The 22,825-nt window shown below is 37.0% G+C and overlaps 1 protein-coding gene across 1 annotated transcript in view; it reads right to left on the reverse strand.

Annotated features, from left to right (window-relative positions):
* STX8 (syntaxin 8) overlaps window positions 1-22,825 on the reverse strand; it is a 71,037-nt gene continuing 48,212 nt past the window's right edge. Inside the window, exon 8 of the mRNA XM_087709790.1 lies at window positions 1-1,050. Within this exon, the coding sequence (XP_087565916.1) occupies window positions 983-1,050 (68 nt within the window). The 3' untranslated portion in view covers window positions 1-982. The remainder of the gene's footprint in view (window positions 1,051-22,825) is intronic.

Here is a 22,825-nt window from a genome sequence, read left to right on the forward strand (position 1 = left end):
TTCAGTGGAAAAGTGACCTTTTATTTTTCAGTAAAAAGGAAGCTGATCACTCTGTCAATATATATATAAAGCAAAAATAACAATATCTGGACATGGATTAACACTGGGGTTTAATCCAGTGTTGCATAAATAGAAAGATGTTGATGCAACAGGATTTGTCTCAGTTGAAGTCCTCATCATTCTCCCAAATATGCTCTGCTAATCCTTCACTTTAGATTTTGAGTGTTCAGGGCAAGTTACAGAGAGATGTAAAGTCATTTTCCTGCCAATTCTGCTAAGAGAATAATTTTCATTTACTTTCAGAACACATATAGAAAAAAACACATTTTGAAACTCTGGGTATCAGAGTAATTTCATTTTTTCCCTGCTATTAATGTACCTTAGTAAAGAAAAGCAGCCCAGGCATTTAACATAATATGTTAATTCTACATTTTTGGACAGAAACCTCATCTTTTCTTTCCAAAATATATATCTGATAGCTACCATTTTACAATAGTAATTGCCCTCTGACTCAAGTCAAAGATTTTGTGAAGTTTTTATTTATTTGAAAGATGTTCACTCTTCAAAAATGGCAGTTTCTCTTGAATCTTTGACATTGTCTCAGGAAGAACCATTTATTTCAGCAATAAGGAATTAATGTTAGAAAGAAAATACTAATATTTTAATTAGACACTGCAGAGATTAAGACAAAGTTCCACTTAGTACTATTAGAAGCATTTATAGACAAAGTATTTCTTTGAAATTAATTTCAATTTGTGCCTTGAAGTTTTTTCAGATGAGTCATTTCTTTTCCAATTATATTCTTGAGTATACAAAGTTTTATACAGAATTTTGTAAAACCTTTATGCAGCTCAAACATAGATCTGTCTCTTGTAGTGGAATGAGAACAGCCATATCCATGGACAGTGCCAACAACAAAGTGGGGGTTGTCGTGGCTATAGATGACTATTAACACTTAGTTGCAAAATGAGATAATCTCTGATTACTTTGTAGGCCACACAGCAACAACCACAATAGCAATCAGCAATAATACGATCACCACCATCATCCCTGAAAGAAACCAAAAACATAAACTAATTATTCTTTGTAATTATCTCATAAATAGATACACTTTAAAGAAAACTCCATTGGAGAAGAATATATTTATTTCTAAAAGACAACATTTAATTTCTCAGTTTTCTCAATTCAGCCATTCATTCTCTGGGGCCATTTCAAAAACATTTCAGCATATTCCCTGTTCTGACAACTGATGTGTGTATGGTTTAATTGTATTGACTCTATTTCTCTTTGATTTATGAAATATAAGTGAAAATCTATGTCTCAGGATATTATAGCAATAGAAAGAATGACTTTTATATTCTGCTTGAGAAATAAGTATATTTCCATTTTGCTGAACAAACACAAGCACAGGAGATAAGAGTTTTATAAAAAGATCTTTGTCTAACACATTCCCACAAACAATTTTAAGAATATATGCACAAAAGACCCCATAAAAAAATTCTCATTATTTAACAAATTAATTCAACATTCTGCTTTTCTGCCCAAGCACAGGAAAATGCATATAGTCTCCATCTCAATTTTTATAATTTTACATACAGTTTAAGATTAGCATAAATACATGCACATGAAATTATTAAATAAACCTTATAACCACTGGTTATAATTTATTAACTATATGTTTATTAATTACAATCAGTTTGTACTGTATGTAGTAGCTGAAGAACTAACTTTAAAAATGCATGGATTCCACTTTCATATTCCTCCTCTTTAAATATTTTAAATTAAATAGATAAACTTTGAAAAGCCCACCTCCCTTTTGTTTTGTTTTCATTCTACAGAATTTCATATTTAGATGCAATACACATTTCCACAATTTTGGGGGAGAAAAACAAATTATACCTTGAGCCATATGGCTGGCTTGATATAGTTTTTCTAAGACCAGGAAAAATAGTCAAAGTACTGTCAAAGTACTTTGCCAAAATACTTGGCAAAATGGAACTGCTTCCAATCACCAAAATGCTATCAATCCCTAAATAATTGCTCATCCCTGACTTGAAAACACGCCCAGTTGCCATTCTTTTTCTCTGATCTCTGGGAAAGGGAATCTCCAAGCCATTGGGAAGAAGAGAGCTATCCAGCCCACATTCATTTACTTTTCTCTTAGGCAAATTAGCTCAACACAACCTAGGAATGTTGGAAGAACAGTTCTTTAAAGATACAATCTCTGCTCTAACTCCAGTTATGAGTAAAGCCTTATTTAAAAAAGAAAAGGAGAGAAGGCAGTCAAAAACATAAAACCAAGAATGATAAAGTAACCATATCAGAGGTGGTATTCACCAGATTCTGACCAGTTCTGGAGAACCGGTAGCGGAAATTTTGAGTAGTTCAGAGAATCGGTAAATACCACCTCTGGCTGGTCCCACCCTATCTGTTCTCTGCCTCCTGAGTCCCACCTGCTTGGGAGAAAATGGGGATTTTTCAGTAACCTTCCCCTGGAGTGGGCAGAGAATGGAGATTTTATAGTATCCTTCCCTTGCCATATTCTGAAATTACTTGACTCACTGAGTTAGCTAGGGCATTAACACACATTGGAGCTATCTTTATTAATCTCTAATGGAGATAAATAATGAAGACCTGATGTAGGTGAGAAGGAACAACTTTCCCATCTGGGACTCTTAGGTTTTTGCAACAAGGATGCTGTCTGGAATACAATTGTACTAAACACTTCAGGCAAAGCTTGCTAGGCCCAGCCTCCCCAGGGCCCTGTTCTATTCAGTTTGCAGCATTATTGAGTGTCAAAATAAGGTTTAGGAGATTCAATTTCCAATTCCTGTGGCATTCTTTTATTATGTTGTTTATTTTAAATTATGTATGTGTTTTGTGGATAGCTCTCCAGGATATACTACTGTGATAGGCACAGTTTATTAGTCAAGAAAAAAATATTTTGAAAGTGGATTTTCCGATATGCTTCTCTGTGCTGATTTTTAAAACATTTCTTTAAAGTTTAGCTCATTTACATTTTCATTGCTACATTTATATTGATCCATTTACTTACAATATTTGATGCCATTTATTCCTGAAGTGTCCCACCAGCTAACAATGAAAAATATCTTTTAAAAAATGATTGAATAAAGATAAACCCATCCTTATAAAATAGTCAAAACTCCCAACAGCATTACAATGGATCAAAACAAAAAAAACATACTTAATTACTAGGCTAAGAGAATTCTTAGAGGAGAAGGAGGGCTATCCAAAACGCATAAAGCAATTATGGGCTGGATTTTGGTTCCATGAACATTCACACAAACAAATGCAGGAGAGATGGAACTGATGTATCCATGGCTGGGATGAAGGGAAGCCCTAGAGGGAGAAAGCTGTGCTAGTCTGAATGGATAGATGATGAAATGAGATCCATGTAGTGAAGAAAACAATCTAACAACACACACACACACGTGCACACGCACACACACGCACACACACACACACACACACACACACACACATATATATATTTACTTTCATGGTGACTAAAATTAGGCCTCCAAAGAAAATATGCAAAGTCCTGCAAGACAAATGTAAACATCAATGTACCCCTGAAGTGAATCACTCATTCAAGCTTATTTTACTCCCATCCATTGCAGAAAGGCCGCACAATGGCGGGCACTGTCTCCTGCATTACAAAGTTTCCAAGAGGCAAAAGCTTGCCAAACTGCTGACTTCTCTTGGTGCTTTTTCAGGGCCTTTGGAACGGTTGAGTGAGATGCCTAAACAAGCGCAAAAGGGAATTCAGTTCTGCAGGAGAGAATGAGGAAATTTTGCAGGCTGGAGGGGATCTTCCTGAGAACCAGGCAAGGCTGCTCCTTATTGTTCTGTTTTTGTCTGCTTGCAATTGAAGAACAGAAAGAGCTGACGAAAGGAAAGACTGGCAAAAATAATATTCGTTATTTTGTTTCATATTTCCCTTCTCTATTACAAGTATTGGTTTCCTGTAAGTACTCAATAAGCCTACCGAGTTAAACTGGTACAGTGAAAAAGAACCAAGACACTAACACTATCTGGCAAAACTACTAACATTCATGCTTCAATGCATAAAAGTCATGGGTTTGCAGAAGCTGAACTTGAATGACGATGGAAGGAGGCACAAGTTTAGTTTGCAAGGAGTGCTAGAATGTGAGCACCGTCACACTGAAATGGGTTACAATAGCTTTTTGCAGGTAAAACCTCAAATTACAAAGAAGAATTTCCAGAAAACCAGCTGTGTTTTGTCCAGTCCCCCCCAACAAACACAATAAAGAATCTGGTTGCTCCTTCAAGATTGATTCATTTATTCCCACTTCAATGAAGATCATTCTTGGAGATCTATGCTGTTCTGGGCATGTTTTTGGAAAGGATCACAAGTTTGTTAGTCTGTTAGTCTATTGCATTTTCAGTGCAGAGCAAAACAATATTAATAGGCTGTTCGGATAACAAAGTGCCTAAAGATTAAAACACCTAGTCCCGTCTGCTACTGGTCATGAGATGCTCTCAAAGTGAAACTCCACTTTCTGTCTTCCTGGGAAATTGAAAAAATGCAGACAATTTGTTATATGTTACATAGCATTGTAACTTGAAATCACATCTATTCGGGTGAGTAAAAACTTGTAAAGACTTGTTTGACCTAACACCTACTTTTTGGGAGATCTTTGTAGATGTTGTGGCAGCCTGCTTCTTTTGTTTGTGTGTGGTGTTAGTATTGAATATTTTAACTGCACAAGTATCTCTTTGCCCCAAAGAAGACTCATAATATTGCTTTTGACCTCCTTTTTATCTGTCACAGAAACAACCTTAAGTTAAGATCCTGAATATTGCCCTCAAGAGTTATGGCAGCCACGAACAAAACTCACGTGGAGGCCTTGTAGAAAGCTGTTGAAGCCTCAAAAAGTTATATTTTCCTGGAACTACAACAAATGTGAGAGCCAGTTTGGTACAGTGATTGAAGCATTCGAGTAGAAACTAGGAGACCTTGTGCTACCAGCCTTCTTCTTAAGCACAAAGACAGTTGGGTGACCAGTGACTTTGTCTTAACTATAGGAAAAAGGCAAAGGCAAACCACTTCTGAAAATCCTTGCCAAGAACATCGCACGGACTTGTCCAAGCAATTGCTGAGAATTGGAGGTGATTGAACGGGAGAAAATACACACACACAAAAAAGTACTGGCTGTAAAGTCAAATCTCCACAGAATCAGATCTGCAAGTTTATTGGGCTTGAGTTCTAACCAGTTTCTTATTCAATTATCTTCAAAAGAATTCAAAGCATAATTCATTCCAGAGTACAATTCAAATTAACCCATGTGGTATTGCAGATTTCTATCATTTCCAAACATTGTGCCAGAAAACTTCATGAATGATTTTTCTCCATATAAAAGAAAGCTTACACAATATGTGTTGGACATTCAAGCAAAGAAATGGCAATCTAAGAAATAATAAGGTACAATCTTTGGCACCAAGATAATAGTGGATCAAATCTATGATAAAAAGAATGCAGATAGCATTCATTTTGGGATTTATTTTTTTTTATTGAGTGTACTGCTGAGAGACTTGAAAGAACAGGTTAGGAATACATTATCATGTAGAAAATCTACCTATATGGTCACTAGGAGTAAACGATGACTTGGTGACTGGCATATAATGATCATTATTAATGTATGTGGACATTTTTGTTCACTCACTAAATTGTGTGACTCTTTGTGACTCATGCCATGGATTATAGCATGCCAGGACCACACTGTATTCTACTGTCTTCTAAGTCTACAGGCCATTCTGTGTAGCATAAAATAATCTGTCAGATGTAATTCACTAGAAAATTTGGAGGTATGCAATGAGGTTTTCAATTTTAAAAACTTGGTAATAACCTTATTTCGTCTGCACAAAGTTGGCACACTCCTGAAACCAGTGGGATTTATTTAACAAAAAAATGCAGGCACTGAATCACATTTTCTCTTAACACCATTTTTTTTATTTTCTGAGTTAAAACTTGTCCTTCAGCCACAAAATTCTCATCAATGATTAGAGTCATGCACTGTAGAAAGCTTTTACCACACAGTATATGCAATAGGTTCTTTATATCTTTACTGTAATTTATTTTTTAATGGTATTCAAAGCTAACAACTTTATAATCAGTCAACATTTATTACATATTATAAAAGTTGTTCTTGATGCTTGTACATACTTTAAAACTGTAACTGTGCTAGTCATGGCATATAACCTAAATGTGTGAGAAACATTAATCCCAGGATTTGGAGTTGGCAACCTTGACCTAATAAAATCTTTTTTAATGGCAAATGGGAATACTTGACTCCTTTCATTAAAATTTTGTGTTTTCTTTTATACATATCTATCTTTCTATAATGATGTATGAGTGATTTAAGCAATTACTACAGAAATGAAGATCATCATTAATACAGCTTTAGTGTAAGTATCCATAATTCAAATGAATTGTGGGCAAAAAAAGGTCTTTGTTTTTCTTCTTATCCACTGAGACTAGCTGGTAAGGCAAAAAGAATGAGAATTTTACATGTCTTGCATGTCAAATTCCATCAGAAAAAGTGTGTAGTGAATTTCCAACCCAAAATGTTTATTGTCTCTATGATGAAATAATCCCCAGAGTTCATGGTCCCAAACCACAGGCACAATTTGACTGAATGAAAGGAAATGAGATAAGTGTTTCCCCTCATCTATCATTGTTAAACTTCAATTGCACACTTGCGTGCACTCTTTCTCTCTTTTTACACACACACTATACAGACACATACACGTGTGTGTGTGTGTGTCAAAATCAGTTCTTACTTTTTTTAGAATGAGAGAAATACCAGATAATATAGTTTGCTATTTCCAAGTTGAATTTCAAACACTTTCCATTTTCTTTCTGGGAAGCAGAAGCAGAGACTCCATATTTAGCAGGTCTTTCCAAACAGAGGACAGATTCCTTTGACCAAAGTTGGAACATTTATTCCGAGGCAGTAAAAGCAATTATTTGTCCAACTTTATTTTAGTTTTCTATTTCTAATCAGATCTTTCTTTTTAGGAGAAAAACACTTCTCTAGCATGGCTATGCAGAGAAAAACTTAGAAGGAAGGGAAGCAAGCCCAAAGCTTTCTCTACACATGCCATTGGGGAAAAGGAACAAAGGCCTGAGATCACCGGTACATATGTTGGCACTCCCTTTCTTGGTGTCTGTGTATGTGTGATGAAGTCTGGGCCTCAAACACAGTCAGCAGCTAGACGTTCACCCTTACAACTCCTGTCATTACATCATAACAAAAGAAAAAACAACTCAGAGAAATATTGCAAAAGTTTAAAAATAGGAAAACTATGAAAGTAAAAAGTATGCCAGAACTTTGCCTTCTGAAGATTATTTCTTTCTGGGTATTGTGATCCCTGGAACACTTTGGATTCTTGTTCATTCCATAATTAAGAGAGTGATTTCTTTAAATGGTTCCCATATTGTTGAAATACTAAACAATATCCCCTTGGCTGGTGTTTTTTTAAGAAGATACATCAGCATCCTACTGTACTATTATTCTAGGCCCAGTTTTCGATATCTTCATCAATCACGTACAAGGAGAACTCATCAAATTTGCATATGACACAAAACTGGCAGGACTTGAGAGACCGCCTCCTGCCAATTACCTCCCTGCGACCAATAAGATCACACAGATTGGGCCTCCTCCGTATTCCATCGGCCAGCCAGTGTCGGCTGGCAACTACAAGGAGGAGGGCCTTCTCAGTAGTTGCCCCGACCCTTTGGAACGAGCTCCCCGTGGAGATTCGTACCCTCACCACCGTCCAGGCCTTCCGCACAGCCTTGAAGAACTGGCTAGCCCGTCAGGCCTGGGGATGAAGATAGTTGCCCCTCCCGAATGATGAATGCATGTTGGTTATTGCTTTTATTATATGTGTCTTTGTTATTGTCTGCATTTCCCCTTCCCTGATTTATGTGAGCCGCCCTGAGTCCCCTCAGGGAAAAGGGCGGCCTACAAATGTCAATAAATCACTAAAATCACTAAATCACTAAAATAACCAATACTCCAGAAGATAGGCTCGAGATACAAAAGGATCTTCACAGACTTGAATACTGGATTCTAAGAAAATAAAATTCAATACAGAGCAAGAAAAACCAAATGCACAAGTATAGAATAGGTGGTACCTGGCTCAACAGCAGTAAGTTCAACAGGGATCTTGGACAATCACTTAAATATGAACTAGCAGTGTGCTGCAGCTGCCAAAAAAGCCAACACAGTCCTAGGTTATATTAATAAAGGGATAAACTCAAGATCAAGTGATAATTAAGTGGTAATACCACTTTATAATGCCTTGGTAAGACCATACTTGGAATATTGCATCCAGTTTTAGTTGCCATTATATAAGAAAGATGTTGACACTCTAGAAAGAGTGCAGAAAAGAGAGACAAAGATGATTAGGGGACTGAAAGCTAAAACATATGAATAATTGTTGCAAGAATTGGGTAAATCTAGTTTAATGAAAACAAGGACTAAGGATGACAGAATGACATAATAGAAGTGTTCCAATATCTCAGGGGTTGCCACAAAGAAGAAGGAGTCAAGCTATTCTCCAAAGCACCTGAGGGTAGGACAAGAAGCAACGGATGGAAAATAAACAAGGAGAAAAGCAACCTAGAACTAAGGAGAAATTTCCTGATAGTTAGAATAGATAATCAATGGAACAACTTGCCTTCAACACTGGAGGTTTTTAAGAAGAGATCGGACAACCATTTGTCTGCAACAGTAATAAGATTTTCTGCCTGAGCATGGGGTTGGACTAGAAGATCTCCAAGGTCCTTTCCAATTCTGTTATTCTGTTATTAGTGCAGAAAATGTGGGAAGTGATATGTCAATTAAATGCATACTTGGATGAGGATACTATGGATGACAGTTAATTTGTATGTGAATGAAGTATTTAGTTACATCTTTTGATATAATTCTTTGACTTGGCTGACTTTGACTTGCAGTTGCAAAACAGTATCCTGGAATGAAGTTGCACTAGATCTGGGGTGTCAAACTCATGTCGTCACGGTAGGTTCATGTGTGTTTCCGGACTTTTTCCCCCTACCCTAAACTGGGCCGCGAGTTTGACACTCCTAAACTAACTTGTTCATAATTTAATCCACAAAAGGATTTTCAAGGAGTATAATGACTGTTCTAGTCCTTTTAAATTATATCTTCTGTATCATCTGTTATTTTTTTAGTCCACCATAGAACATCAGATTGGATAAAAAACCTGTTGTATATATTCCATAGTGAATTGTATATTTTTATCTATAGCTATATTAATAATATACATACGCATAGACTAGTTAATGCATTGCAAATGGAGGTTTTATATAAAATTATCATCATCATATAGTTAGGTCACAGGCTATTAGTAACCTCTAGAGATTATAAGGATTTTTTAAAAAAAATATTACTTTCTTCTCCATCAGAACAAAACCTGATGTATCCTGTTCTTTCAGCAAATTCTATGAAATTGGAACACAGAATATATTCTCCTAGATCAGAAAAGCTTTTATTACATTCTGGCTGTTGAATTATACTGTGAGGCCATTACTGTACTTAACTGAGGGAAGTTGTTCAAGTTCTTGTTCTCAGTGAATATGGGAAGCCATTAGTTCAATCTGCCATAATTAACTCTCAGCTGCCTTTTCAAAGGCTCTTAGGGTCTGAAGTTACTTATCATGCAAACGATCTAGGAATCTCATTCTCCTTACAAGGCAATAGAAGGGTAGAACTGCTGAGTTAAGTAGATTATTGGGGAAGCAGTCACACCTAGCTGCCCTACAAGATTATCAAACCCTGGGAAATTCATACGCTAAATCCCCTGTTCCTGACATTGAACATTCATTAACCACATTTGGATAAGCCATAATCAAGAACCTTTACAGAGGCTTCCAATATTCTTCAAGCAGCAAAATGACAGATGGGAAAAAATCAATTTAAATTTGAAATAAGAAAGCTTCAGTCCAGCTACTCTGCAATTGCAAACAGTCTTGTTGACAATGGAGTACTTCATTTTCAACTAAATATCATACAACAAATTCCAACAATGAAAGAAAAAAAATGTTTTATTATATTGGTAATGTAATACCAATTATACCAATTATATTGGTCCAGAACTCATGGGTTCTTCTATGTGCATGAGTTGATTAGCTAATATAGTGCAAAGATGAGATGCATCTCCTCCTACTTCCAAATTAATAAAGATTTTAAATGTCAGGAACCTTTAAATGGAAATTCAAGCGATCTTTATTATGGTCATAGGTCAACAAATAAGTGGAAATTAAAAGACACCAGTTTTGTAGAAGTCTGATCAGAGACAATTGGAATCACTTTGTGGCAAAACATGGCTCAAAGCTATTCAGGACCAATCCTTTGGAACCAACTTCCAGGAATTATGCCTGGTATCTAATTAATCCAAACTTAAAGCATTTTAGTGAATCGCTTGTGAAATTGTTTTAAAATTTAGCCTTTATGAAGAAATATACTGTATTTAATTATAGATTCTTATTATTGTTTTCCAGCAATTATTTGATTACTGAGCCTTCGTAATATATGATCCTAAATTATGTCACAGTAAGTTAAATCTATAAATTATATACGTAAATTGAACTATAGGGCCTGTTGCAGTATGGTGAACTATTGTATGAAATTCTTGATGGTGAATTTTATTTGTTTGTTTGTTTTGTAGTTTACCTAGATCTAGGCATATGAAGAACAAAACTGCAAGCCTCATATGACTTGCCAGGCACAAGGAAAATGGATTACAATATTAGAATCTTGATGATAAAAAATTATTACATAGTCTTGTTTTTTGGACAAAAGACACTAGCAAGCAGTAAATAAGCCAGTAAAGGAGATATAAATCTGGAAAGGAATGCACTGCAACATCCTTTCCTTGAGCAATGGTCCTCTTCTCAGTGCTTCCACAAATTCTTGAACAAGTTTATTAATCCAAAGAGACATTTTCTGTTTTTATAAGAGGCATAGCTGAAGAGAAATAGTAGAGCAAAAGCCCATGACTCGTAAATCACTTTCCTCCATTGTGCCAATTAAAAAAAAAATTTTTTTTTAAATGGCAATGTATCCTCTGCTCCAACACGGGCTTAAAGAGATAATTTTCCCAAACTGGACTCATTCATTTTCCAATGCTTTCCTTACTACCATTTGACTTCCAAATACCTTTTGCCATGAAAACTCATTCATGCTGCTGTTGTTAAATTTTCAACAGGACCTGATTAATGTGCTTCCTTTGTACCAGTTACCAGTTTGTAATAGCTCACTGAGGAAAAAGGATGCACCCCATTTATTCAGTCTATGTACATACATAGATACAGCTTTCTCCTTACATCTTTAACTGCATGGGACTTCCAGGTATTTAATGAGTATTCTTTAGAAGTGTATAGATACATAAAAAGGAAAATTAAGCCAAAGAGAAAGAAAAATGGGTTGAAAATTATGCAATAAAATTTGATTGGAAAGATGCCATTCTTCACTTAGGATAAAGAAACCAAATATAGCTATTGGATTGACTATCTTTGCAGTAAGAGTACTTGTGAAAACTATCTTCAAATTGTAGGTGATCATAAATTCAGTAAGAGTCAGCTATGGCTATGACTAAAACAAATGTTAAGTTAAAGATTACCTTAATAGAAGCATAGATGCTAAGTAATTGGAAGTAATAATTCCATATATCTCATATGTTAGGAAGATAATGTTAATAATAACAATAGTAAGATTATGTTCAAGATTATGTAATCTAGACTTCAATGATATATGAAATGAGAAATGCCAGGTGTATCAATTTGATGAGGCAGAAACACCCATATCCATATTGCTCACACCTAACAGACCAGTGATGGCTAACTTTTTCCGGATCGCATGTCAAAAGTGGGAGGACCATAAGGGGGTCATGCATGGGGATGCCCACACTCATAATGCTATGCGCACGACACCCCCCTCCCCACTTTTGGCCCGCGATGGACCCATTTTTCGCCCTCCCCAGATTCCAGAGGCTTTCTAAGAGTCTGGGGAGGGTGAAAACAGCCTCCACCCCGGAGGCCCTCCAAAGGCTTCAGGAGGCTTCCTTGAAATGTCCAGAGGGCAAAAAATGGCTCTACACACAAACCAGAAGTCTGTTCCCGAACTTCCAGTTTGCCCATTGGCTGGTTTTTTTGCCCTCCAGGGGCTTCAGGGAAATCTCCAGAGGGGGAAAATGACCAAAAAATAAGGCCAAAGTCAGCTGGCCAGCACACGCATGTGTGCTGGAGCTGACAGGGCAATGCCTCGCATGCCCTAACAAATGGCTCCGTGTGCCACCTAGGTTCACCATCATGGTAATAGGCAATGGAAACAGCAATGGAATTCCAAAAGAGATGCATATTTTTTCTAATTACAGAAAAGTTTCTGATTGTGTAAAGCAAGACAAATTATGAATATTCCTAAAAATCTATAAATAAATAGGACCTCTTCATTTGCCTTCTGAAGGTGAAGATAAAAAAAAAGTTACATTGGAAAAAGATGAGCAATTAATATGGATGCTTCCACAATTCACTGAATTATAAGAAGGAAGAGGAAATATAGTATAATCAAGCTATGTTCTATATTTATAGCCAATCTCCACAAATTTATTCAAATTTGGCTTACCAAAAAATTATAGAAATTTCAATCTTTGGATTCATCTCACCAATGTATCTCTTAGGAAAACCTAAGAAATCAGCCTTTAAGTAAAGTCCCTATGTAATGCATTTCTGTGAATCCTGAAAATGGCAATTACTTCTATAAGAGTTCTGCCATAAAAGGGAAAGGGAGGGAGGAACAAATGGGAAATTTGCCGTATTATTTTATGGCAGGAAATTAAGAGGGAGGGATTGACAGTTGAGGAAGAACAGAGGTGGTTGGAATCTGATTCCCATCTTCAAGGCCATTTCCCTGAGTGTGGAATTTCACCAGCCCAAACACCTCAGAGTTTCCCATAACATCTTGGCGGTGATGCATTGGCTATCTACAAACAGACCAGGAGAGGAAGGGCTAGGGGAAAGCAGGGATTTTAGTTCTGTATTAGTGCATGGGAATTTTAGATTCTGCTTGATTTTTCTGCAATATGCATCTCTTAGTAAAAGTGCCTTTTCACTTCAAGTGGAGTCGAGAGTTTTACTTCCCTAAGGGATCAGACTAGGACAGGTCTGACACAACCAGAGTTCCTTGCTCATTTCTCCCAGGCATAATGCGGCAGCATAATACAGTGTAGCAGTAGAAGGGATGATCCCTGAATATACATTAATATTACATTTGTTGTATACTCATGCACAGCAAAGAAAACTAAGAGTAACTGCAATTCTACCACAAAAATACGTTTAGAAATTTCAAAGTTATACAGTACATACTGTTTTTATTATTCTTATAATATAAAATTCTTAATGGAAATGCCTCTAGTGAGAAGAAAGAAAGAAAGAAAGAAAGAAAGAAAGAAAGAAAGAAAGAAAGAAAGAAAGAAAGAAAGAAAGAAAATAAAAACTTCCTTAAAAACTAAACTCTCTATACTGCAAATGAACTTAAATGTTCTGGAAGGTATATTATCTTAGAGACATAACCATACAAGGAACTATTTTATTGTGGCATTATATATAATCTAAAGCCTCCTGATGTATTGTAAAGGCCACATTACCCTAAATAAATATTTAAATTACCAAAATATGAATGATGGTTATGGTCACTACTTTTAAACATCAAGTATAACTGAAGAAAACACAGTTGGCTTATGTTGCTATTTAAGAAGCAAGAACATTCTTAGGCTACATTTCTGATTTCTCAGTAGTAGGCTTACATACTCTGGATGGGATAAGACATCTGGTTTCTAATTACTTCCTTCACCCCCATTCATTCCATAACAGCTTCCAGATGATAGTTCAAAAGTGGGTCACAGCTTCCACAATACTTGGAAGACACAGGTGCACATCCTACAGCCAAATAATTACTTATAACTTGCCACAGGGTTAAACACAATAAACCCATTTGTTTCCCCATATTCTATAGCCTATCAACTATAAACCTAATACTACTGCCTCATTCTGCTCCCTTCTCCAAATTCATTTCTCACAGAGTATATGTCTGTACAAATTGTTATCATTTGTTTATATCTTCTTAATAAATGTTGAATGCTATCAAGGAACAATAATAATTTCTAATTTTAAATCGAGTCAATCGAACTAGATTTGGGATTCCTAGTTAAAAATCAGAATGAGATGGATTTAGAAAACTAAATCTCATCCAGAATTATAAAAATTGGGCTGCAGTCACTTTGTGAACATGCAGAGGCCCAGGCTTTTTCACACCCTCTTTAGTAATGGCTTCAATGCCATCATGTTTGAGCCAGATCAAAATGTGTATCGTGATACATCCTCACCATCATTTATATGCTTGTCTTCTCTCCCGAATCTGAACATAATCCCATTTACCAAGAAATCTCATGTTCTATTAAGCCAAATATGACTATCTCTTTGTATATGAACACTTAGGCAGATTAATGTCTAACCCTTCTCGTGTAATTTGCTTTGCAATCTAACTAAAGACCAACACCTACCAGGCTATATAAATTTTAGCTCTTTAATTAACTCCAGGGTAAATCTGCCAGCTGAGAAAGATTATTCCAATATATCAAAATAAATATCTTTCTTCCTCTCTTATCTGAAACTAGTATCATTATAACTATGTACATAGAATGCTACATAAACTTATAAATTCCAACACATAAAAAGGACCTGGAATAATCAATAGCTGGGTGAAAGATTCAAGTTATTTCTCATTCATAGACTTTAACACAGTGTGTTGGTTCCTTGAGGAAAAGTGTTTGCCCTTTGTGGTATAACCTCTGACTCCTCATTAAGTCTACATAATCAAGTTGTGGAAAGTGTTACAAAACCTCTTCTACCTCCCACTGGCTTTTTGTTGATACACACACACAGAAACAGAAAGGCTGGTTATTCCCCAGTTGTAAAATTGGCTCCTTTCCAACTATTCCCATTTTTTTCCTTGGGGATGCAGGCTCACTTCTCTGAACAAGAGGATGACCTCCAGCAACATGGGGCCTGTACTTGCTACTGTTTTTGGTGTGGCAACTCAGCACAAAGGCAGCAGGTCTATAGATACAATTTTGGGGCTGAGCTGAGGCCTCCATTGAGGAATGGAGACCCCAAGAGACAAAGCATGTGAGGTCCTTAATTAAGTCTAAGTGAAAGGCGGCCTAACTGTATCTCACTCCCATCTTCACAGCACCTTCCTGCTGGACTTCAAATACCCACCCTCTTTATGCTGCCTATCAAGCAGGCTGTGGCATTCACATTTTCCTCATCTTTTTAAAACACAGAAAGCGTAGTTTTCAACAGTGTCCCTTCAGCCTGTTCTCAGTTTGTCCCTGATTTTAGACATGTCTCTGGTTTTTTAAAACAGGAAACAAAGGGACTTCTTGTGTGCTAGAAGCCCTCCAGAGGGTCTGCATTTCATTCCTCCCTCTCCAGGCAGGGTCTGAAGAGCTCTTTAGCACATTTTGTCTCATTAACATTTCCATCAGGGATGAAAGAATATATTTAAAAAATATCTAAGTACTATGTACAATTCCTCCTAGGGTAGTATAAGACATTGGAACCTTTAACAAATCTACCTATATTTATTTCCCTATCCATGTCTTTATTAGATCATTGTCTCTTGATTAACAGCTTTTCTTTCTAGGAAACCACCTTCCCCTCAAATCCTGTGAAAATCCTGGTAAATACATTCCACTGAACATCCCCCTTCCCCCAAACTTGTAAACAATTTCTTGTTTTGGAGGCAGAGCTGTGATAATGTCCCTTGCAAACAGAAACCAATTATTCCCCTGGCAGTAAGTCACCAGCAGTATGAATTGCTGTAATTTTGCCCCTTTTAGCAGCTGCTGGGGGTGGGCTGAGAGGTGGCCCTTGTAATGAAGCAAGGATGAATACTAAAGGCGCACTGAGGCATGGCATCCTGTGGAGCAGCGGTGCTTGGGGTTTTGTAGCATAATTTCTGGGCCCAGAAAGCAAATCTCCTTGAAGAGATTTGCTTCTTGAGGAAAGGAGGTGGGGTGGGGAGGCATGAGGAGGATCTCCATATATTTGCATTCCAAATCCTAACCAGAATATTAATTTTAACTCACCTGACCAACTGGTAAAAAAAAAAAAATCATTCACCTTTTGTTTCAAAAGTACTAACTCCCCCTCCCTTCTTCGTAATTCTTTCTTTTCTCATCAGAAATGCCCAGCAACATCACCAGACAAAGGCACTGCAAACAAAGTGCATAGGGGGAAAAGGGGAGGGGGGAATTAGGGTAAACAAAACAAAGACATGCAGAGGAATTTCTTTCTCCCTGATCTTGTGGAATACATTAATATCCTAAACTGTTGGCACGGCCTCGAATGCTCAGGCGGGTGACAATACGAACAGTGACTCCGAGTCTGGGATCTTCAAATAAACCTCCCCTGCTGTCATGGCCACCGGGAAAGCGACGGAGGGCAATATTAGCTGACCTTCATTTCGTTGTTTCATCAGACCTAACTGCTGGACTTTTGTTTGTCAGTTACTAGGAGTTTCTCTTTCAAAATTGCCAGCATTTCCTAGACAACACCAGAGCCCATTGATTAGGTAAATAAACCCATCATAAAGCAGTCGCTCCAGCTTTAGGTCGAGAATCCCCGAAGAGCAAGAAAGAAGAAGCAAATCTCACATCTCAAAATGAAAGTGAAAAGAATAAAACAAACACATTGCCAAAGAAGTAAGTGACAGGCACCTGCTATATTGGCTGCTCATCAAGCGATAAGAATAGGTACCAAGAATTACAGTAAGACAAAGGGAGGCAATGAGGCACCCATGAGTACCAATGTGCCCATCAGACCACTTGATCCAGCAGAATTGAACTCTTTTAATTAAAAAAATAAGTTAACTAGGAAGTTAGCGCGATGCAGAGCAAACCATCAGCATCGTACGCATTTGGGAAAATGATCAAAATCATTTTCAATCAAAATCAAAATAACATCCAGGGAAACTACTTACCTTTTGCTCAACATGCTTGATAACAAAACTATTCTTGGTAAGCATCACGGCTGCCGTCACCATCGATTTCTTTTGTGGGTGTTCTTACTGTTTTAATGTTTTTGCCTATGCCATCCATCTGGTAAACTCACAAAATTCATTTTTCTTGCCATATACATGCATAAATCCGAACTAGACTGTGTTGTTTCTTTGTGTCATATAATATATGTAGGTATATGAATAATTAATTAATTAATTAATTTAATCATGTTTATATAGTATATATTGGAGGTGGTGACCCTTTGAGAACTGTATGCAATGCAATTTTATTTTAATGTATGCCAATTAGTGTATATTCAAAGTAACAATAGTTATTCTCTTAAGTCAGGTGCATGTGTGCATGCCAGCACCCATGACACTCAAACAAGTGGGGTCTTGAGCACTCATGACACTCACGTGAATAAGGCTTCTAGTGCCTGCGACGCGCCCAAGTGGGGAATCCAAGCACCACACCAGCCAGATACTCACACAGCATAGTTGTGAATAGGCCATGGCCCGGTAGTGGGCGACAGCCCACAGGTTGGGAACCCCTGTTCTAGTCCAATCCCCTGCTCAGGCAGAGAGCTCTATACCATTTTAGACAAATGATTGTCCAAACTCTTCTAAAAAACTTGCAGTGTTGGAGCATTCACAACTTTTGTTTCATAATTTTAGAATTGTAAGCCACCCGGACTGAGTTGGGTGGAAACTGAATGAATGTGTTAATTAATACATAAATAAATATGCAAAGCAGAATTTTTTTTAAAAAAAGATGACTATTTTTTAAAATGTGCAAGAAGAATGTGAATATTTTCAACCTTTATATTGACACAGTGATCATGCCTCATGCATTTATGTAAGATATTTTAGAAGAACCATTGCATAACAAGGCAGCCTAAAATAAAAGCTATTTATTTTTAGTCATTTGAACACAATTGCTGCAAATAGAAGCTGCTGAGTTACAGTGGCAACAAGACCTGTTGTAATGGTTTGGCTTGCTTATTTATTACTTACTTACTTACTTACTTACTTACTTACTTACTTACTTACTTACTTACTTACTTACTTATTTTTAAACTTGAACAATCACCTAAAATCACAATAAAACCCATCAGTTTAAAGACTGGTAGAAAAATAAATGGGTAAGCATCAACTATCTAATTATTGCATTCCAGCAGTTTCAAAAATATCAAGTAGTGATTTAACTCAACACGTATCCTTGGAAAATGAACTAGAAGGTTTGTTCCTCTTTTTATTCCAACAGAACTAATTACTTGGCCTTTGAAATGATAGATGGCAGAAGGGGCATTCCGGGGACTCACTGCAGCCCTCCAATGAACTGCAGAGACCAGTGACAGCTGTACCAAATCCCTAGCAAGAGATGGAGCAGGCACTGGCCAAATTCTGTTTGAACAGCTGCATATGCAAATGTAATTAACTAGGTGTTACTGTCCCATTCCCACCGGCCTAGCTCTATCCATTTCTCACTAGATATGCCAAATCTAGCACTATTCAATAAAAAATAAAGGAAGGACAAGGTTAAGGTATGTAGACTTTTAATCTGCAGATTTAAATGACCTTTCAAAAAAGCCCAGTTCTGGGGATATCATTCTAAATGTCAGATTTTTGCTCCCTGAAGTAAAATGAGAGAAAATATGAACTTGGCTTAGGCCTCTTTTTTTTAATTTAGAGGACAACTGGACATCTTACTGTCCAGATACTTTCTTTCTGAATGCTCTCGCCAGAGATGTTTGCCTGCCAACAGTATGATTGTTCTGCGATTAAAGCCTTCCCTAGATACAGGTCTAAGGAGAGCTATGCACCAGGCTGTCTGGGTAACTGGGCCAAGCTACATTACTTTGATATTTTTTCATCAGGGGAGAAGCAAAGGATGAAGACGGAAGCCCGTGTCTATGCTGGGACTTATTATTACAAATAATAATAAAACTTTTGACACCTGGAAATCAACATTATGATCCAAGGAAGATTGATTGCTGCTTAGATTTCTGCTAATCAAGAATCCCAGCACAAGGGCTAAAGCTATCTGAACAATAAAAAGTATTGAAATATTGCTGAAAAAAACACACAACGTGGCAGTTATGACGAGAATTGTTATTTCGTGCAGCTGACATGTCATCAGAAGAAAATAGTAACTTACTTATAGGGCCTCTACTAACAGTTCATCTACATATCCTGGCCCAAGCTGCAACTGGACTGTTCTCTGTTGTGGAGGAATTTTTTCACAACAAAGTCTCCATCTACCACTGAAAGAGGCTAACACCAGAGAAAAGATATCCAACAGGAGATATTTTGTGTTATTTTTTACTGGGTGCCACAATATTTTTGGTGTGTTTTATAAAGCAGGGGCCTAAGGAGATTAGTGATCTGCATAACTACTTCAAGACTGTCCCCTTGTCCATCTAGTCACGGGTTTCTGTACCTCTGTGGCCATTTATGCTGTAGCTGACTGACAGAAGAGAACCTCTCAAAGTTGGCTGTTGATGTTTTTGTCCTACTATGTATTATATGAAGTTACTATTCATAAGGTAATTTCTGCCATCTCCCCCATGACAATCCCTCCCTGATTTTCCAAGCTACAACTCCTAGCCTGCTTGCTTATAGCAGCATGTATAGAGAGCAAGGAAGATGACCTTGATAGAAACATGAAAGATCTATTACTATAGTAACAAAAAACTGGTCACATAGACAGCTAGTTCTCTAATTCACAGAATTATAAGAAGGGCAAAAAGGTACAGTGCAATCAGTGCAATTGCAAAATTCTTATGGGAAACCTCAATAAAAGTAGTTTTAACTATCCTGTGGAGTTGATTTCTTGGTCTGGTATACCTAATGGGCTGACATGGTGGCTTAGAAAATGGCCAATTTGCCTGTCTGCCACTGCAACAGTCTGCCATTGCTCCGTACTTTCTGAAGAACTTGGAACAATTTTACCTAGAAACCGTGCAGCTGAAAAACACCATTGCTGAAAAAACCTGCAAGGAATACCTGCTTGGGGAAGTGGGGGAATGACCGTGGGAATCTCCTTCCCAGCTCCTTTTACCTATCAGTTCCCTCATCAGCAGAGCAGGAAAACCCCAATCCTGTCTGAGGGCAGTAAGTTTGTGGTCCTGTTTTTTTTTTTTTGAGGCATGGCAAGGGGAATGTTGTAGAAGAAGCAGTTTCCCCAACCATCATGTTATTTTCCTATCTCAAAGATAGGAAGAAAATACATCACAGGAAGAGGCCCACATCATAGATAAGACTGTGGGTAAATCTTTGGGTAAATTCTCTCTGATGCAGGAAATGCTACACATGACATTGTACAATAGATGTGTGACTCTTTCCCCATACCTCCTATGAGGAGGTTTCCTCCTATCCCTGAGCTTGGGGAAAAAAGCATGTTGATTGGGAAACTGCTTCCTCTACCACATTTCTCTTGCCATGCCTTGAAAAAGGACAAGTAGCAAACCTGATAACCTTCATGGTACTAGACGCCCAATTCTTTATACCAGGAGGATCAGTTTATATTTATCTCTTATTTGGTTAATGGACAGATCTGGCATCAGACAGTTTCCTTCTGACCATGTGAGAATTAACTTTCACAAATACAGTAGATCACAAGTGTCAAACTCGCAGCATCACATTGCCATCAGGTGACGTTTCATGATGTTTTGCCCCTTCGTGGAGCTGGGGTGGGCGTGGCCTGTGCGTGACACATCCTGCCCACGGGCTGCCAGTTTGACATCCCTGCAGTAGATGCATAGAAGATGTAACACTTTGCAGATCTGCAGAAGCAACTATGGTCTGAGTAGCTCTGCCGAACAACTGACTTAATTATTTGAAGGTAAAATCCGAATTCAGATTCTGCCCATAGCAATCAAGGTTCAATGGGGGGAAAAATAGAGTTTTTGGATTTCAAGAGAGGTTCTCATGGCAGCAAAACATGCACAACTGTAAATATATTGGTTCTAATTTGGCTTCAGCACATCGCAGCACTGGTATTTCAGTAATTAAAATATATCTTTTTTTTAAAACAGGAAACCATAAATTGTTCCTCTACGCATCTCTTCTCAATTTGATCCACAATTTCTATAGAATATATAATGTGTACCCATATATATTCATTATATATATATATATATAATTAAATCAGATACACTTGCATTACAAGTAACATGGTAGCACTTCTATGGAAAACTATGCAACTTATTTAACTTTGGAAACATTACAAGATTCAAAAACTGGCACAATTCATATGCCAGGAAAAAATGCTTTGGGAAAAACATATTTTGGTTCTAACCCAAGGCAATTGTCCATGCAGTTTTTTTATGGAATATTGGCATAATCATCCAGCAAACAGACTGTAGGAAAAGTTGACTTCATGTCCATGTTAACTAAACTCTTGGTTATATTAGAAATAAAATGAATAGAGATTTCCTCATTGGAACATACAAAGTTTATATTTTATGAAAGCATCTGCAGACCTGAAATAATCTATTCAAAAAACTTAAAGATAGGGACAGAAAATAGAAATTACCAGTAAATTAGATAAAGAGAAATATCTAAAAGACAAGAATCGGTTTATATATCCTTATCTAATTTACAGCTGTAATTTGACAGGTTTTAAAATTTTATAATTCTCTTTGTTGATTTAGATGAGACTGCTCTATATTTAAACATAAAAACAAAAAACTGGAAAATACCTGACTACTTTAGTAATCAACATTTCTGAGATGGACTGATATAGCAAACTTTAAGGAGAAAAAAAATAGAAGTGATGATTCTACTTTCTCCAAAACAGTTCGAATCAATGTAAAAGGGAAGCTGTTATTTAATTTCTTAAGATTAGGAACTGTATCACCATCTTGTGGAAGGAGGAGAAAACTACATTGTCCTTAAATCTTTCCTGAAGTCTTTACAAGAGCATGTAAAAAAAATCTCTTTATTGAAGGGGGAAATCATCATCAGCTCATTCTCCTTCAGTAATTTCATGAGTAAACACTGACAGAATTCACTACCTCCAGATTGCAAGTTCAATTACACAAAATTTCATGGTGCTTAGTATTAAATTACTACTTACACCATGATTATGGTATTTATGCTAAAATTACTCCAGAAATTATATTATTCTAATATTTTCCCCCCTCAAGTATAATAAGATCATGTTCATGTACACTCACATTTTCATACTTTGTCTTTAATGCTGTATTATATGAAAATCTGCTAAAAATCATATAAATTTATATGTCCTTGCATTCATCCAACCCCCCCCCCCATAATTCCCATGCATTTCTGTGCCTACTGTAATTACGGTTTCCCCATATTTATTCCAGAATAAACAGACTACTATGCTACATATTAAACTAGTGGCAGGAGATGAAAAGAGAGTACTAGGCCTATTCCTCTTCCTTTGGATTTATATGAACATGTGTAACTGAGGATGAGGGAATGGAAACAAAGTAATCACAAGAAAAGAGGATTGTCATTTCCCACAAGAGTCAGAAAAGTGAAAAGGAAGGTGTCTGGGATGAGCAAAAGAATAAGCAACTTGTTTTCCACCATGCCTCTTCTGATCCAGGGAGTAGAGCCAGGGGAGCTGGAGTGAGTGGGAAGGTGGTGAGGGTAGTGGCTCTATTATCATAAGGTGGATCAGGGTGTTTGAAGGGATTGTGAATATAGCTAGTAGGTGTGCT

This window comes from Thamnophis sirtalis, unplaced genomic scaffold (assembly GCF_051295495.1).
Source record: "Thamnophis sirtalis isolate CommonGarterSnake01/CBP01778 unplaced genomic scaffold, rThaSir2_p1.2 scaffold_3, whole genome shotgun sequence".
NCBI classification, from domain to species: domain Eukaryota; kingdom Metazoa; phylum Chordata; class Lepidosauria; order Squamata; family Natricidae; genus Thamnophis; species Thamnophis sirtalis.